Source organism: Entelurus aequoreus, linkage group LG27 (genome assembly GCF_033978785.1).
Source record: "Entelurus aequoreus isolate RoL-2023_Sb linkage group LG27, RoL_Eaeq_v1.1, whole genome shotgun sequence".
NCBI lineage: Eukaryota > Metazoa > Chordata > Actinopteri > Syngnathiformes > Syngnathidae > Entelurus > Entelurus aequoreus.
Window position 1 is genome coordinate 1,067,812 of NC_084757.1, and position 15,486 is coordinate 1,083,297.

At 40.9% G+C, this 15,486-nt stretch overlaps 1 protein-coding gene and 2 non-coding genes across 3 annotated transcripts; all 3 read right to left on the reverse strand.

Annotated features, from left to right (window-relative positions):
* Positions 1–5,936: 5,936 nt before the first annotated feature.
* On the reverse strand, positions 5,937–13,433 carry LOC133644124 (RING finger protein 208-like). The gene is made up of 4 exons (XM_062038446.1): positions 12,622–13,433; positions 10,342–10,676; positions 6,942–7,049; positions 5,937–6,873 (listed from the first exon to the last, which is right to left on the reverse strand). The coding sequence occupies exons 2-4, from the start codon at positions 10,650–10,652 to the stop codon at positions 6,828–6,830; spliced, it is 465 nt and encodes a 154-aa protein (XP_061894430.1). The 5' UTR covers positions 10,653–10,676; positions 12,622–13,433; the 3' UTR covers positions 5,937–6,827.
* trnap-ugg (transfer RNA proline (anticodon UGG)) lies at positions 12,893–12,964 on the reverse strand. The gene has a single exon. It is a non-coding gene; the product is annotated as a tRNA-Pro (tRNA).
* Positions 13,172–13,243, reverse strand: trnap-cgg (transfer RNA proline (anticodon CGG)). Its single transcript has one exon. It is a non-coding gene; the product is annotated as a tRNA-Pro (tRNA).
* Positions 13,434–15,486: the final 2,053 nt, after the last annotated feature.

A 15,486-nucleotide genomic window follows, 5' to 3' on the forward strand; every position in this document is an offset into this window, starting at 1 on the left:
TAAATACTAAAGAGTGCAGGGCCAAGAACCGAACCCTGGGGAACTCCGCACGTTACCTTAACATAGTCCGAGGTCACATTGTTATGGGAGACACACTGCATCCTGTCAGTAAGATAAGAGTTAAACCAAGACAAGGCTAAGTCTGACATCCCAATACGCGTTTTGATACGCTCTAATAAAATATTATGATCAACAGTATCGAAAGCGGCGCTAAGATCAAGAAGCAGCAACATAGATGAAGCATCAGAATCCATCGTCAGCAATAGATCATTAGTCATTTTTGCGAGGGCTGTCTCCGTAGAGTGATTTGCCCTGAAACCGGACTGAAAAGGTTCACAGAGATTGTTAGTCACTAAGTGTTCATTTAGCTGCTGTGCGACAATTTTTTCGAGAATTTTCGAGATAAACGGTAGGTGGGACACCGGCCGGTAGTTTACCATGAGGTCAGGATCGAGGTTAGGTCTTTTGAGTAGAGGATGAATAACCGCTTTTTTGAATGCTAGAGGAACAGTACCAGAGGAAAGTGATAGGTTTATAATATTTAACACTGATGGACCTAATAAAACAAAAAGTTCCTTGATAAGTTTCCCAGGAATTGGGTCAAGTAAACATGTTGTTTGTTTTGTCCCATTTACACATTTTAACAATTCCTCCAATGTTATTTCATCAAAGAGAGAGAAACTATTTTGGAGGGCAATGTCCGTCGTATATACAGTCATATTTGTGTTAATAGAACCCAGTTGTGGCTGGGATGCATTGTCTTTAATCTCTTTTCTGATGAGTTCAATTTTCTTATTAAAGAAATTCATAAAGTCATCTGCCGAGTGGGTGGAGCTACTGGGAGGAGTCCCTTGTTGGGTTAGCGATGCTACTGTACTAAACAAAAATTTAGGATCATTTTTGTTGAGGTGGATGAGATTTGAGTAATATTTAGCTTTAGCTGAGGTAAGCATGCGTTTATAAGTTATTAAACTATCACTCCATGCTTGATGGAAAACCTCAAGTTTAGTCGCACGCCATTTGCGTTCCAGCTTTCTACATGATAATTTCTGGGCTTTAGTTTCTTCTGTAAACCATGGGGTACGCCTTTTAGGGGCCCTTTTTAGCTTTAGCGGTGCTACAATATCAATGGTGTCGCGCAGGGCGTCGTTAAAGTTGTTAGTGAGGTTATCAATAGAGCCCACATAATTTGGGAAAGGTGCCATTACTGAAGGCAGTAGGTCAGTAAGAGTCGTCGTTGTGGCAGTATTAATGTTGCGGCTGCTATAGTAGTTATTATTATTATTATTAGTTTGTTGACAATGAGTCCGAACTTCGAATTTTATAAGGTAATGATCGGACATTACTTTAGTGTACGGGAGTATCGTAACTTTAGAGGTGGTGACACCCCTGACAAGCACTAGATCTATCGTATTACCGTTGCGATGCGTGGGTTCATTTATTATTTGTGTAAGACCACAGCTATCAATTATAGTCTGGAGCGCCACGCATGGAGGGTCCGATGGGGTATTCATATGGATGTTAAAGTCTCCCATTATGATTATATTGTCGGCGTGCGTCACTAGATCAGCAACGAACTCTGAAAATTCATTGATAAAGTCCGAATAGGGCCCAGGGGGGCGGTAGATGACAGCCAGGTGGAGAGGCAGCGGTGTGACAAACCTCATAGTGAGCACCTCAAACGAGTTATATTTATTATTTAGGTCCGAGGTAAGGCTAAAGTTTTTGTTGTATATTAGTGCAACACCCCCACCCCTTTTAATGGGGCGGGCAATATGCGTTCCCGCATAGCCAGGAGGAGACGCCTCACCCAGCGCAAAAAATTCGTCTGGTTTGAGCCAGGTCTCGGCTAAACCAACGACATCAAGATTGTTGTCTCTGATGACTTCATTAACTAATAACGTTTTGGAAGACAATGACCTTATGTTTAAAAAGCCCATATTATAGGTAGTGGGCTGTTTTGAGGAGTTTTTGTTGAAAGTATCCGTAGTAGCAATATTAATAATGTTACGTTTATTATGCATAGTGCACTTTAAATAATTTCGACCATATCTAGGAATTGATATGACAGGAATTTTTAGATTGTTTGCCACCTCAGTAAAATGCATGTCCACCTCTGACGCAGAAAAAACATTATGTGAGTTGTATATTATTCTAGAAGAATTGCTATGTGTGCAGGGATTATCCAGCCTGGCGCTGGCTAGTTCTAGCTTAACAGACTCCTTATTAGCGCTTCTTTGTGGATTAGCATTTAGCTTTTTCGTTAGCCCCGCTAACAACAAAGCATTTAGCTTTGTTGTTAGCCCCGCCCGACACCCCCGCTTCTGCTTCCGAGCGCACCGCTTACGTCTCTTTCGCTGACCGTCTCCGCTGGAAGTCGACGCCGCTGCTTCAAAGGCCACTGCTGGATGTAGCTCGCGAAGAATTCCCAAGCTAGCGAGCAGGTCCATCGTACACGCATCTATCAGCCCAAAATGGCCCGATCTCTCCACATCCAGAATTGTAAGTCGGTCGTAAGTGATCACGGAGTGAACACGCTGTGAGCCAGCCATGAAATTGACTGAATTGAGGGGTATTTTTGCCCTCACTTCCAGGAGCGCTCGCACGAAGCCGCTGCTCTGAAGCGCAGCCATCTTGGAAGTCCCAATTATTGATTTATTATTGAACTTGATGCAAGTTATAACACTTTTATTTGATTTATTATTGAACTTGATGCAAGTTATAACACTTTTATTTGATTTATTATTGAACTTGATGCAAGTTATAACACTTTTATTTGATTTATTATTGAACTTGATGCAAGTTATAACACTTTTATGTGATTTATTATTGAACTTGATGCAAGTTATAACACTTTTATTTGATTTATTATTGAACTTGATGCAAGTTATAACACTTTTATTTGATTTATTATTGAACTTGATGCAAGTTATAACACTTTTATTTGATTTATTGTTGAACTTGATGCAAGTTATAACACTTTTTTTGATTTATTATTGAACTTGATGCAAGTTATAACACTTTTATTTGATTTATTATTGAACTTGATGCAAGTTATAACACTTTTTTGATTTATTATTGAACTTGATGCAAGTTATTACACTTTTTTTTATTTATTATTGAACTTGATGCAAGTTATAACACTTTTATTTGATTTATTATTGAACTTGATGCAAGTTATAACACTTTTGTTTTATTTATTATTGAACTTGATGCAAGTTATAACACTTTTATTTGATTTATTATTGAACTTGATGCAAGTTATAACACTTTTATTTGATTTATTATTGAACTTGATGCAAGTTATAACACTTTTATTTGATTTATTATTGAACTTGATGCAAGTTATAACACTTTTGTTTGATTTATTATTGAACTTGATGCAAGTTATTTTATTTGATATTGAACTTGATGCAAGTTATACCACAGCTGCACAGTTATTTTATTTATTATTGAACTTGATGCAAGTTATACCACAGCTGCACAGTTATTTTATTTATTATTGAACTTGATGTTATTTTATGTTATTGAATGTATACAACTTGATGTTACTTGATGTTCAATAAATTTGAAAATGTTAAGCTTGGCATTAGCGTTCTATTGGGGCGATGGGGGCAGGTCGGGCTTGAAAACTCCCCCTTGTCCAAAGTGGGGGATGACAAAAAAAAGTTTGAGAACCACTGGATTAGATGAGTGTGTGGCAAACTGAGCAGTAAAAAGGCCTGAATGGTTGATTCATTCATTATTTTATTTTCAAATGTATTAGCCTGTGGAAAAAGTTATTTACCTCAGAAGGCTGCAAATAGAAAAGAGGCATTCAATTTTTTATTTAAATTTTATTTAATATGCCTTTAATGTTTTTTTGTTTGTTTTTTGAAAGTTGATTTTGCACTATTAAGTGATATAAGCGTTGCTTGTTCCACATTCAGTGTTATATATATATATATACATATATATATATATATATATATATATATATGTATATATATATTTAAAAAAAAAAAAAAATATATATATATATATATATATATATATATATATATATGTGTATGTATATATGTGTATATATATGTATATATATATGTATATATATATGTATATACATATATATATATGTATGTATGTATATATATGTATATATATGTGTATATATATATGTATATATATATGTATATATATATGTATATATATATATATATATGTATGTATGTATATATATGTATATATATGTGTATATATATATGTATATATATATATATATATATATATATATATATATATATATATATATATATATATATATATATATATATATATATATATATATATATACATATATATATATATATATATATATATATATATATATATATATATATATATATATATATATATATATATATATATATATATATCTTTTTCCATTCCAATTCGTAAAGGTTTTAGTGTATTTTTGAATGATAAAAGATCTGTATCAGTGGTCTGTGGGTTCATCAAAATCTTCTCAGTCACGGGTTTTACCATTTTCATTTAAAACGGTAATACGAACTGTCGATGATCGTTACATCCCGAGCTGCAACGTAACAACATGTGGGAACAGTGAAGTGCTGTGAATACTTTCTGCATGCATGTCAAGTATTATGTCGTTTTTTTGCAACTAAAAACACATCAAAATGGGGGAGAGGTCCGCAAAACCAAATCGGACTCTTTTTAACGATGGACACGCCAAACTGGACTTGGAAACAAAGTCTGTGGAAGTGGATTATTTTTATTGAGCCTGAAAGGTGATTTTGAGTCTGGTTGCAACACGGCAGGGTTGCCAGATGCTGGTCTTTGTTGCAGCACGGCAGGGTTGCCAGATGCTGGTCTTGTTGCAACACGGCAGGGTTGCCAGATGCTGGTCCTGTTGCAACACGGCAGGGTTGCCAGATGCTGGTCCTGTTGCAACACGGCAGGGTTGCCAGATGCTGGTCTTTGTTGCAACACGGCAGGGTTGCCAGATGCTCGTCTTTGTTGCAGCACGGCAGGGTTGCCAGATGCTGGTCCTGTTGCAACACGGCAGGGTTGCCAGATGCTGGTCCTGTTGCAACACGGTAGGGTTGCCAGATGCTGGTCCTGTTGCAACACGGCAGGGTTGCCAGATGCTGGTCTTGTTGCAACACGGCAGGGTTGCCAGATGCTCGTCTTTGTTGCAGCACGGCAGGGTTGCCAGATGCTGGTCTTTGTTGCAGCACGGCAGGGTTGCCAGACGCTGGTCTTTGTTGCAACCCGGTAGGGTTGCCAGATGCTCATCTTTGTTGCAGCACGGCAGGGTTGCCAGATGCTCGTCTTTGTTGCAGCACGGCAGGGTTGCCAGATGCTCGTCTTTGTTGCAACACGGCAGGGTTGCCAGATGCTGGTCCTGTTGCAACACGGCAGGGTTGCCAGATGCTGGTCCTGTTGCAACACGGAAGGGTTGCCAGATGCTGGTCCTGTTGCAACACGGCAGGGTTGCCAGATGCTGGTCTTGTTGCAACACGGCAGGGTTGCCAGATGCTCATCTTTGTTGCAGCACAGCAGGGTTGCCAGATGCTCGTCTTTGTTGCAGCACGGCAGGGTTGCCAGATGCTGGTCTTGTTGCAACACGGCAGGGTTGCCAGATGCTCATCTTTGTTGCAGCACGGCAGGGTTGCCAGATGCTCGTCTTTGTTGCAGCACGGCAGGGTTGCCAGATGCTGGTCTTTGTTGCAGCACGGCAGGGTTGCCAGATGCTGGTCTTTGTTGCAACACGGCAGGGTTGCCAGATGATCGTCTTGTGGCAACACGGCAGGGTTGCCAGATGCTGGTCTTGTTGCAACACGGCAGGGTTGCCAGATGCTGGTCCTGTTGCAACACGGCAGGGTTGCCAGATGCCGGTCCTGTTGCAACACGGCAGGGTTGCCAGATGCTGGTCTTGTTGCAACACGGCAGGGTTGCCAGATGCTGGTCTTGTTGCAACACGGCAGGGTTGCCAGATGCTCGTCCTGTTGCAACACGGCAGGGTTGCCAGATGCTGGTCTTGTTGCAACACGGCAGGGTTGCCAGATGCTCATCTTTGTTGCAGCACGGCAGGGTTGCCAGATGCTCGTCTTGTTGCAACACGGCAGGGTTGCCAGATGCTCGTCCTGTTGCAACACGGCAGGGTTGCCAGATGCTGGTCCTGTTGCAACACGGCAGGGTTGCCAGATGATCGTCTTGTGGCAACACGGCAGGGTTGCCAGATGCTGGTCTTGTTGCAACACGGCAGGGTTGCCAGATGCTCGTCTTTGTTGCAACCCGGCAGGGTTGCCAGATGCTGGTCTTGTTGCAACACGGCAGGGTTGCCAGATGCTCATCTTTGTTGCAGCACGGCAGGGTTGCCAGATGCTCGTCTTGTTGCAACACGGCAGGGTTGCCAGATGCTCGTCCTGTTGCAACACGGCAGGGTTGCCAGATGCTGGTCTTTGTTGCAACACGGCAGGGTTGCCAGATGATCGTCTTGTGGCAACACGGCAGGGTTGCCAGATGCTGGTCTTGTTGCAACACGGCAGGGTTGCCAGATGCTCGTCTTTGTTGCAACCCGGCAGGGTTGCCAGATGCTGGTCTTGTTGCAACACGGCAGGGTTGCCAGATGCTCAGCCAACTCTCCACAATCCTCTTTCACGCTCCAGCGGCTCTTTAGTGGCCGCCGCGCCTCACGCACACACTCGAGTGGCCTTTTGTTGCCCCTCATGCAAATTGTTTACTTGTCCAACGTCCCGAGTCGGCCATCTGCCCTCTGGAGCAGCAGCTGGGAGGACAATAGGTCATCACGCCACTCTTCTTCTCCGTCATGCTGCTTCTTCAGCAGGAAGTCTGCGCCACGACTTCATTTCCCTGCCGGCGGAAAGACGCACAATCATCTCGCGTTTTTGTCGACACTTCTTCTGCTGCTCGGGACTTACACGTTGCTGCTGGGCACGATCGTCTCTTGACGACGTTTGCTCAGCCTCAGCTTCCTGAAGAACGTGCTCAGCCTGCGCTTGCTTCTGGACACGCCGTCATGGGCCGTGCTGGGGAACACAGTTACCTTCTTCATCATGCCGTACATGCCGTACGCATGGGGCACGTGGTGTATGCAGTGCATGCCGTACTCGCCGTACTCATGGTACATGTAGTGTACTTATGATACAAGTAGTGTACTTATGGTACATGTAGTGTACTTATGGTACATGTGCTATACGTGGTGTATAAGGTACATGCCGTACTTATGGTACATGCACTACATGTGGTGTATGCGGTACATGTCTTTCTTATGGTACATGTAGTGTACTTTTGGTACATGTGCTACACATGGTGTTGTGGTACATGCCATACTTATGGTACATGCACTACACGCGGTGTATGCAGTACGTGCCATACGTATGGTACATGCACTACATGTGTTGTATGTGGTGTATGCGGTATATGCTTTACTTATGGTACATGCGCTACACCTGGTGTATGCGGTACATGCCGTACTTATGGTACATGCTCTGCACGTGGTGTATGCAGTATGTGCCGTACTTATGGTATATGCACTACACCTGGTGTATGCAGTATGTGCCGTACATATGGTACATGCACTCCATGTGGTGTATGCGGTACGTGCCATGCTTATGGTACATGCACTACACGTGGTGTATGCGGTACGTGCCGTACGCATGGTGCACGTGGTGTATGCAGTACATGCCGTACGCATGGTACATGTAGTGTACTTATGGTACAAGTAGTGTACTTATGGTACATGTAGTGTACTTATGGTACATGTGCTATACGTGGTGTATAAGGTACATGCCGTACTTATGGTACATGCACTACATGTGGTGTATGCGGTACATGTCTTACTTATGGTACATGTAGTGTACTTTTGGTACATGTGCTACACATGGTGTTGCGGTACATGCCATACTTATGGTACAATGCACTACACGCGGTGTATGCAGTACGTGCCATACGTATGGTACATGCACCACATGTGTTGTATGTGGTGTATGCGGTATATGCTTTACTTATGGTACATGCGCTACACCTGGTGTATGCGGTACATGCCGTACTTATGGTACATGCTCTGCACAAGGTGTATGCAGTATGTGCCGTACTTATGGTATATGCACTACACCTGGTGTATGCAGTACGTGCCGTACATATGGTACATGCACTCCATGTGGTGTATGCGGTACGTGCCATGCTTATGGTACATGCACTACACGTGGTGTATGCGGTACATGCCGTACGCATGGTGCACGTGGTGTATGCGGTACATGCCGTACGCATGGTACATGTAGTGTACTTATGGTACAAGTAGTGTACTTATGGTACATACAGTGTACTTATGGTACATGTGCTATATGTGGTGTATAAGGTACATGCCGTACTTATGGTACATGCACTACATGTGGTGTATGCGGTACATGTCTTTCTTATGGTACATGTAGTGTACTTTTGGTACATGTGCTACACATGGTGTTGTGGTACATGCCATACTTATGGTACATGCACTACACGCGGTGTATGCAATACGTGCCATACGTATGGTACATGCACTACATGTGTTGTATGTGGTGTATGCGGTATATGCTTTACTTATGGTACATGCGCTACACCTGGTGTGTGCGGTACATGCCGTACTTATGGTACATGCTCTGCACGTGGTGTATGCAGTACGTGCCGTACTTATGGTATATGCACTACACCTGGTGTATGCAGTATGTGCCGTACATATGGTACATGCACTCCATGTGGTGTATGCGGTACGTGCCATGCTTATGGTACATGCACTACACGTGGTGTATGCGGTACGTGCCGTACTTATGGTACATGCACTACACGTGGTGTATGCGGTACAAGCTTTACTTATGGTACATGCACTACACGTGGTGTATGTGGTACATGCCGTACTTATGGTACATGTAGTATACTTATGGTACATGTGCTACACCTGGTGTGTGCGGTACGTCCCGTACTTATGGTACATACTCTGCACGTGGTGTATGTGGTACATGCTGTACTCATGGTACATGTAGTGTACCTGTGGTACATGCGCTACACATGGTGTATGCGGTACATGCCGTACTTATGGTACATGTGCTCCATGTGGTGTATGCGGTACGTGCCGTATTCATGCATGGTACATTAAGTGTACTTATGGTACATGTGCTACACATGGTGTTGCGGTATGTGCCGTATTTATGGTACATGCACTACCCATGGTGTATGCGGTACGTGTCGTACTTACGGTACATGCACTACACGTGGTGTATGCGCTGTATGTGGTACAAGCTTTACTTACGGTACATGAGCTACACCTGGTTTATGCGGTACATGCCATACTTATGGTACAGGCACTACACGTGGTGTATGTGGTAGGTGCCATACTTAATGGTACATGCACTACACCTGGTGTATGCGCTGTATGCGGTACAAGCTTTACTTATGGTACATGCGCTACGCCTGGTTTATGAGGTACATGCCGTACTTATGGTACATGCTCTACATGTGTTGTACGCAGTACGTGCCGTACGTATGGTACATGCACTACATGTGCTGTATGCGGTACATGCTTTACTTATGGTACATGTGCTACACCTGGTATATGCGGTACATGCCGTACGTATGGTACATGCGTGACATGCAGTGTATGCTTTACTTATGGTACATGCGCTACACCTGGTGTATACGGTACATGCCGTACTTATGGTACATGCTGTACTTATGGTACATACACTACATGTGGTGTATGCGGTACATACCTTACTTATGGTACATATAGTGTACTTGGGTACATGTGCTGCACATGGTGTTGCGGTACATGCCATACTTATGGTACATGCACTACACGTGTTGTATGCGGTACATGTGGTGTATGCGGTATATGCTTTACTTATGGTACATGCACTACACGTGTATGCGGTACGTGCCATACATATGGTACATGTACTACACGTGTTATATGCGGTACACGTGGTGTATGTGGTATATGCTTTACTTATGGTACATGCGCTACACCTGGTGTATGCGGTACATGCCATACTTATGGCACATGCTGTACTTATGGTACATGCACTACGTGGTGTATGCGGTACATGCCGTACTTATGGTGCATGTAGTGTACTTACAGTACATGTGCTACACATGGTGTTGCGGTACATGCCATACTTATGATGTACTACACGTGCAGCCTTAATATGTCAATCATTCATAATATTGATTATGATGCATTATTATTTTTGGAGCAATGACAGTTAAAAAACAAACACTAGAGTTCTCAGGGACCCAAAAGGGTCCCCAGGAATAAAAGCATATCTTACAAAGTAAATGATGTACCATTCTGCTGCCGCCGTCTCGTTTCCGGTGCCGCCTTCCGGCGAGTGGTCTTCGCCGCCGTGGTCTATCTGCTCCCACACGCCGCTGTCCACCCACAGCGCCTCCTGCAGGCTGAGGCCCGCCCGGATGCAGGTGACCCGGCGACACAGCGGGCAGCCCACGGTGAGCAGCCCGCTCTTGGCCCGCGTCTGCAGGGTCTCCAGGCAGGGCTGGCAGAAAGTGTGTTGGCAGTGCAGCTGACGCGGGATGCGCTCCGCCCGCGAGAACGCCAGCAGGCACACGCAGCAGTCGCCCTCGCCGCACAGAACCATGGCGGGGGGTGGAGAACCACGCCTCTGTGGGGTGATGTCATTCCAAAAACTCAGCATATTCACTTTTGTTGCTTGACAAATAATACCTGTTAGCATGCTAACGTTAGTATGCTAGTTTTTTTATTAGCTCATTTTGTAGTACTTGATGCATGCTAGCATTTCAACTACATTTTTCAGCTACCGCAGAGTAATATATTTTGGTACTTGACTCGCTACAGTTAGCATTCTAATATTAGCACGCTAGCTTTTTTTTGTGCTAATTTTGCAGGCATACACCTCAGCGTCAAATATTTTCATACTTGATAAATAATACCTATTAGCATGCTAACGTTAGTGTGTTAGTTTTTTTGTTTTAGCTCATTTTGTGGTACTTGATGCATGCTAGCATTTCAACTACATTTTTCAGTTAGCACAGAGTAATATATATTGGTACTTGACACGTTACAGTTAGCATTCTAATATTAGCATGCTAACTTTTTTTGATAATTTTGCAGGCATACACTTTAGCGTCAAATATTTTTATACTTGACAAATAATACCTGTTAGCATGCTAACGTTAGTATGCTAGGTTGTTGTTTTTTTAGCTCATTTTGTAGTACTTGATGAATGCTAGCATTTCAACTACTTTTTTCAGCTACCGCAGAGTAATATATTTTGGTACTTGACACGCTACAGTTAGCATTCTAATATTAGCATGCTAACTTTTTTTGATAATTTTGCAGGCATACACTTTAGCGTCAAATATTTTCATACTTGACAAATAATACCTGTTAGCATGCTAACGTTAGTATGCTAGTTTTTTTATTAGCTCATTTTGTAGTACTTGATGCATGCTAGCATTTCAACTAAATTTTTCAGCTACCGCAGAGTAATATATTTTGGTATTTGACACGTTACAGTTAGCATGCTAGATTTTTTTTTTTTTGCTAATTTTGCAGGCATACACCTCAGCGTCAAATATTTTCGTACTTGACAAATACCTGTTAGCATGCTAACGTTTGTATGCTAGTTTGTTTTTTATAGCTCATTTTGTAGTACTTGATGCATGCTAGTATTTCTAGCATTAAATCTCTAAATCAACTTCAGATTTATCCGTTGATTATAAGTTAATATTTTTATGTTTTATTTTGTTCAATGCCCATTTAGTCATAAAAAAACTTCGATTTTTATGGCAAAAACACAAAAATATACAGTATTTTCCCCAATAAATGTTTCAAACTGTAATATTTAATTTGAAGTAATTAGAGCCCTAAATAGGTCAATAATTCATAACATTGATATATTTTGGTAGTACAGTTAGCATTTTAGCTCGATTTTTTTTTAATGTAATTTAGCAAGTATAGTTAGCATTTTAGCTCGATTTTAATGTAATTTAGCAGGTATAGTTCGCATTTTAGCTAGATTTTTAATGTAATTTAGCAGGTATAGTTAGCATTTTAGCTCGATTTTTAATGTAATTTAGCAGGTATAGTTAGCATTTTAGCTACATTTTTAATATAATTTAGCAGGTATAGTTAGCATTTTTGCTCGATTTGTAATGTAATTTAGCAGGTATAGTTGGCATTTTAGCTCGATTTTTAATGTAATTTAGCAGGTATAGTGTCATATACTTTGGTATTTCACTAGTGCTAAGAGTGAACAGTGTTATTATTATTAAAATAGTACTGTTAGCATGCTAGCCGTTTTAGCTTATTAAAAAAAAATTGAATTATACCGGTTTTGAAGGTGAAAACTACTGAAATGGCCCCGACATCATTTGATTAGTCAGTCTGTGGGCTTAGTGGAAAAAAGTTTGGGCAAACCTGTTCTACTCGATGTATCGCTTCTTTTTACACTTTACCGGTAAACAGTCTCTCATCCGAGTGGGCTTTGATTAAAAGTGGGAAAAGTCTCCTTCTGACAAAAACAAAATTGAAGGCCTAAAATGTAAACACTTCAAAGTATGAGACCAAAAAAATAGAGCACTTACAGTAAAGTTGAGGAGAAGAAACAAAGATGGTCCTCAGGAGGTTTTGATCCGGGAGTGAGTGGAGGTGGTCTTCACCAGAAGGTGGTGTTGGTAGGGTTGGTGGGGGTGGGACTCCTTTGTTTGTATAAAAGGAGAGCAGGTGGGAACAGTGACATGGGATTATGATGATGATGATGATGTGGGAGGTTTCATGCTTTCCAGAGCAGGAAAGGGCGGGGCTATCACTTTTGAACGTGAATAATACTTTTCACCACCAAAAAAAAAAAAAAGTGGGCTCGTCCGGGATTTGAACCCGGGACCTCTCGCACCCAAAGCGAGAATCATACCCCTAGACCAACGAGCCGCTGTGTATCACTATGTCCCGATCTCGGCTATATTTCGGTCAGTGTGCTGACGGTTACCGGGTACGTTAAGTGACACGCACCGTCACGTATTAGTCAAGGCCAACGGATCTCTTCAGATCCGGTTCCTAATCAGGTTTAACCGAAACGAAGATGACTCCTCAACTGACTTCGTTGGAAAAGGGGCGGGAATAAAATGTCAAAGAAATGGGCTCGTCCGGGATTTGAACCCGGGACCTCTCGCACCCGAAGCGAGAATCATACCCCTAGACCAACGAGCCACGTGTTCTATCCTTGCAATAAATTACGATATAAAAGCATCCATACGTACTAAATGCCCGTGAAATGTGGTGTTTTCGTAAATTCTTGCCTCGAATTTGCTACATTTAAATCTATGTTGGGCTAAAGCTGTACTCCATTATTCTACTTTTTAAAGCTAAGCCTCTTTTAGCTAATCGCTGCTTCCCGAGCCACAAGCTCCTCCTTTACGTACGACGTGATGACGCCACAAGCTCCTCCTTTACGTACGACGTGATGACGTCTCCGTCCTTTTACAAACGCCACAGCGCTCCTGTCAAATAGAGGGTCTTTAAAACATGTTTTTCTTCACAACAGATACTTCTTACACAAAGCTCCTGTTTTCTGGAACATCTTGAACTCACGTGTTTGTGGACATCTTTCAAAGACAGCAGAGCACTCTCGCTATTTAGAGGATCTTTGAATAGTGCCCCCCAACCCCACCTCAATAAGCTCTTTTTAAAGATCTTTGATGTACTTTTTGCAGCACATCTTTAAAAGCAGAACACTCTGACATGTTCTTACAGACATCAGAGATCTTCTGTCAAATAGAGGATCTTTTTTTGTAGTAAATGCTTTTACTTAGCAGGCGGTTCCTGTTACATAGACGATCTTTGACACAAGTTTTTGCAGCACATAGTTAAAAACAGTTGAGTAATTATGTTATGCAGAGGATCTTTGACAACTTGTTAAGCAGAGCACTCTTCTCAAATAGAGGATCTTTGACATGTTTTCCCTAGTCGATTCTTATACATACAATTTTTGTAGGTATGTTTAAAAAGCAGAGCCCTACAGGATCTTTGGCATACATTTTGCAATAGCTGCTTGCAGACAGCAACGCGTTCCTGTGAAATAGAGGATCTTTGAAAAACTTATTTTGTATAGTAGAGCCCAGATCAGGGGTGTCCAAACTTTTTCCACTGAGGGCCGCACACTGAAACATCAAAGCATGCGGGGGCCATTTATATATATATATATATATATATATATATATATATATATATATATATATATATATATATATATATATATATATATATATATATATATATATATATATATATATATATATATATATATATATATATATATATATATATATATATATATATATATATATATATAATTTTAGTGCTCCCGTCAAGCTTGGTCCTGCAGGGGACCCAGAAGGGTCTCAGTCATAAATAAGTTAAAAATAAGTCATTTATATTAAAAATAATCAATGCTTACAATATGTAGATCAACTTCAGATCTATTTGTTGATATAAAATGGTCATGTTTCTTGTTTTATGCCTTTTTTTGTTCAAGAAAACCCTGTTTTTATAAACCCCCCCCCTCCAAAAAAAGATCAAAGTTGTAAGATAATTGCAGTCTTGTATATGTCAATCATTCATGACATTTATTCTGATGCATTATTATTTTTTTGAGCAATGACAGTTAAAAAAACAACAACTCTGAAATTCTCAGGGATCCAAAAGGGTCCCACTGATAAACGTTAATAAGTCATATTTACACAGAAGTCTCCAGATCAACTTCAGATCTGTCGATTATACATTTTTATTATTATTTGGTATTATTTTTCATGCCCTTTTAGTCATTGATTGAAAAGGCAATATTTTTTTAATGACAAAAACACAAAATGTGCAATATTTACCCCCCCCCCAAATAATATTTCAAAGTGTAATATTTTGATGTGAAGTAATTGGAGCCTGAAAAGGGTCAATAATTCATAGTAACACTGATTTTTTTGATTTATTATTATTTTTTGGACAATGATTGTTCAAAAAAGAAAAATAATCCCACTACAGTTCTCTGGGATCCAAAAGGGTCCCACTGATAAATGTTGATAAGTCATATTTACGCATAAGTCTTCAGATCAACTTCAGATCTGTCGATTATAAGTTTTTATTATTATTTGGTATTATTTTTCATGCCTTTTTAGTCATTGAAAAGGTAATATTTTTTTCATGGCAAAAACACAAAATGTGCAATATTTACCTCCAAAAAAATATTTCAAAGTGTAATATTTTGATGTGAAGTAATTGGAGCCTGAAAAGGGTCAATAGTTCATAATAACACTGATTTTGATTCATTATTATTTTTTGGACAATGACTGTTCAAAAAAGAAAAAGAATCCCACTACAGTTCTCGGGGATCCAAAAGGGTCCCCCTGATAAATGTTTAAATTTACACATAAGTCTTCAGATCAACTTCAGATCTGTCGATT